The sequence below is a fragment of the Notothenia rossii genome (genome assembly GCF_949606895.1).
Source record: "Notothenia rossii genome assembly, chromosome: 11".
NCBI lineage: Eukaryota > Metazoa > Chordata > Actinopteri > Perciformes > Nototheniidae > Notothenia > Notothenia rossii.
In genome coordinates, this window is record NC_136910.1 from 57,098,169 (window position 1) to 57,101,949 (window position 3,781).

At 38.2% G+C, this 3,781-nt stretch overlaps 1 protein-coding gene across 1 annotated transcript in view; it reads right to left on the reverse strand.

Moving 5' to 3' along the window:
• loxhd1a (lipoxygenase homology PLAT domains 1a) overlaps positions 1 to 3,781 on the reverse strand; it is a gene marked incomplete at its 3' end in the record, with an annotated part of 73,689 nt that overhangs the window by 60,364 nt on the left and 9,544 nt on the right. The window contains 2 exon segments of the mRNA XM_079658980.1: positions 2,073 to 2,085; positions 2,088 to 2,152. Of these exon segments, the coding sequence (XP_079515106.1) occupies positions 2,073 to 2,085; positions 2,088 to 2,152 (78 nt within the window).

Below are 3,781 nucleotides of genomic sequence, written 5' to 3' on the forward strand. Positions count from 1 at the left end.
TCTCCAAAGCTGCTGTAATGCTGCGAGGTTCACTTAACTATGGAGCATAAAGTGTGATGTTGATAGTGACCTGCAGCTGTGCATTCTGGGTATCTGAGCAGCCATGGAAAGAGGCATTATAGCATGTTTTCACGTTATCATAGATAGGGATGTGCCGGATTAGTCAGTGAATCTGTGAGACCCTGTCTAGACGGATAAATGTATTAATATAACTACTGCTATTTCATTTTGACACACATTAAAATTACATATTGACATATATATATATTTAGCTACTACTGTTAACGTTAATTTGAAATGGCTCTTATAACATATGCAATGCTTTCTCTGTATTTTTTTGTCATCTTGAATAGTCCAAAGATGAATGAAAAACATGTTAAAATTACTGTTTATTTTTTTATTTTTTTAATTCTCTTATCACAAATCAGTCACAGTTGTATAAAAGTATACATTTAAATTATATATTGACATTTTTTTCAATGGAAAGTCATGATTTCGTAGTCAAACTGCTTAATAAAAACAAGCACCTTTTAGATGCTTTTATGATAAACCCAATATTGTTTTCGGGCTATGCTCAGTGGTGGTTCTCAAATGGGGGTACGCGGACCCCTAGGGGTACGCTGGAGTACTGCAGGGGGTACGTGAGATTTATTTTATGTTAATAAATAAATAAATAAATAAATATACAAATTTTAGGAAAAGTAACGAAGTTTGAGAAGTGTGGGTTTTATATTAACAGAGTTACATTACAAAACGCGAAGTATAATAACTGCAGTAGCCTCCCACAAGCCCATTTCTCACTACATTGTAAGTACAACTCATTCAAAAGATCAGTTCAATGCAACTAATGTCGCCTTAGTGTTATTGCATGATGTTAAAATTGGTTTGCTATGAATTTAGTGATGGATTGTAAACATTTGAAATGTAGCATTTAAGTGTTTCTCAGTTACAATGTTTTTTTTAATACAGTGATGCAAACACAGGTATGGTGAAAAAAGAGAGAATTATTCGAAGCAGAAAAAAACAGCGTAATCTACCATCTGACAATGACAGATTTTTCTTTTTGGATATTTTACAAATCACTCCCTTTTCAAACTCTATTCTTGTTATTTTTAACAACTTTTTTTTGTTACTGTCATATAGTATTTTATACCTATTAATAATTGAGTCTCTAATGTCTCATTAATAACTATAATGACCATATCAAGGTGTGCCTTAACCTCACTGAGCTGATGTTATTTGAGCCTCTCAGGAAAAAGCTCTCTTCCACCTGGTTGTAGAAAAGTTCTTTAAATTCGTTAGCATAGCTAGCTAACCAGATGCTAATAACAACAGATCGCCACTGTGCTTACAACTAAAGACACAGCCTCGCAAACACTGCGGCATGTGTACGGCTCCTTATGGGTACTGCAATATTTGAAGAGCTGGAGCGGCGTTCCGATGCTCTCCGTTACTCCTTTAAGACGAGACATAACCACGTGAAGACCTATGGGGAAGACACTTTACGCTCGTGTTGTGTTCAATGAACCTGTCCTTGGCCAGGAAAAACAGGCACTCGCTTGTTTAATTATTTTTGCGATTTAGATGTCTTCTTCTTTTTTGAAGTGAGAAGTTGTCCGTAGTAGTAGTTCCGTCCGTCCGACTGACGGACGGACCCCGCCCAAAACGAAAACTCTTCGGTTCTCCACGAATTACACAAGTCACCCAAATCAGCGTTAAAAAAGCGGGAGGCGCCGAAAAGCGACTAATTTGCATCATTGTTAATAGATCAGACACTGACGGTGCAGCGCTGTACTGTACCTCTTTATATAGGCTTTTTCCCCTAACAAATAGTTGTTGCGCTGATCAGGGGGTACTTGGCTGAATTCTTTTTTCAAAGGGGGTACAAGTTTGAGAATCACTGAGATAGATGGTATATAGGTGTACTATGTTTTGACTGTTTTCTTTGTTTTTTCCTATTTTTAGAAAAAGTGGATTAGTCTAAATTTGATCACGTTTATTATTCTCTCATCAGGAAATCCCAGTCAGTGCATTGTTGGGTTTCCTGTCCCACTTATTGATCTGTACAGTACCTCAGCTTCTTCATGGCCCCACGTTGTGCGTTTTGATACGGAAAACATCCGTCTTATTCTTCTCAAACGCAGTTCTGCTTCTGTAAATTAAAGAAACATAGACGTATCAGAATTTGGAAGAGATAAAGAATAACTTGAGTTTGAGACCGTGTGTGTGTGTGTGTGTGTGTGTGTGTGTGTGTGTGTGTGTGTGTGTGTGTGTGTGTGTGTGTGTGTGTGTGTGTGTGTGTGTGTGTGTGTGTGTGTGTGTGTGAGATACTGTTCGACAGGTATCACAGAGGTAAAGGAACATAGGTCTGGTAAAGTAAATGACATCTTCTGATTTATTCCGTTTAGGAAACCCTGGTGGTCTCCTGCCAGTTGTATAATCTGAAACCTCCCTCCTCTTCCTCCTCTTCGTCTACCCCTCACAGAGGACCCCCCTCTGCCGTCCACAGAGAAACAGACACCCTGTTTTTCCATTCGCATAGAATACCTGCCTTTGTCTCTGACCCACATTTCCATCTGTCCTCATCTCCCTGCAATATCCAACCCTCACGTATTCAAACTGCAGGGGTGAAATACTGTCCATATAAACACATAGATACATGCCCTCGTTCTCTGTTTCCAATCTCCTGTAAGACAATGATAGGGAAACATTGATTATGAAAAACAAACCAAATACAAACTTTGGAATTCATGCAATTTGGATTTGTTATTATTGCACTGAATTTCCAAAGAGTTGCTTCTCCCTTCGTACGCTTACAGACGTAGAAACCCTCCCTTACCTGTATCATGTTATATCATTTGAGTCATTACACAATACAGGCAGGACCATGTATATAATGGAGTAAGGTGAAACTCCTAACTAACGACTTTCTTTAATTATTCGACACATCAACGTGCATGTATGGTGCTTCCTCTGCTTCCGCATGGAGACACTGAGTACATAGCATGTCGATGTTGTGGATGAATGAGACCTCCACAAGGTGTGAGTGACACGCTCCAGTGTGGCTTACAATGAGATGCTATATCCTATATACGCTGCACAGGTAACCCTATCTGTCGATCAACGTGTGCAGGGACAAAGGGAGCCTAAATCCCCTGAGAGTCATTCGATCATCCACAGAAATGACATCGTGGTCTTCTTTCATTCGCCTCCGAATAAAAAAGAAGACCGGCCATGTCACGTAGTTCCTCCTTACTCCAGATATTCTGTGTCCGACATTTTAACGGACTGTATAGGGCAGAGATTCCTGCGCCACAAACACACCTTTAGGAGCCTGTGCTGCTCATCAACGGTCTTTCACTTTTGGGTGGGGTCAAGCTCGTTCATCCATTTTGAGGGGTTCAAGGGAATTAAGCTAAAGTCTATTTAAGCAGTAATCTGGTTTTCAGGTTCGTATTGATTCACCGAAACACCTCTTAATATTTATTATGTATTGTATTTATTTAGATTTTTTTAATGTATATTTTTTCGCACACTTTGCCTTAACCTTCTTGTGTTTATGTTGTCTTCATAAAAAGAATAATGTTATTGCATATCTAACTTCTAAACATTAAATAAGATATTTATTTTATTCAATTCTATCTTTTATTGGGCATTTTAAATGTATATGATACATAAATATATTTTTCCCTTTATATTTATTTAACTGTTCTCTTTTATTGCACTTTTATAATTTAAAGGTCACCTATCATGCTATTTATAGGCATAGCATAGGTCTCAG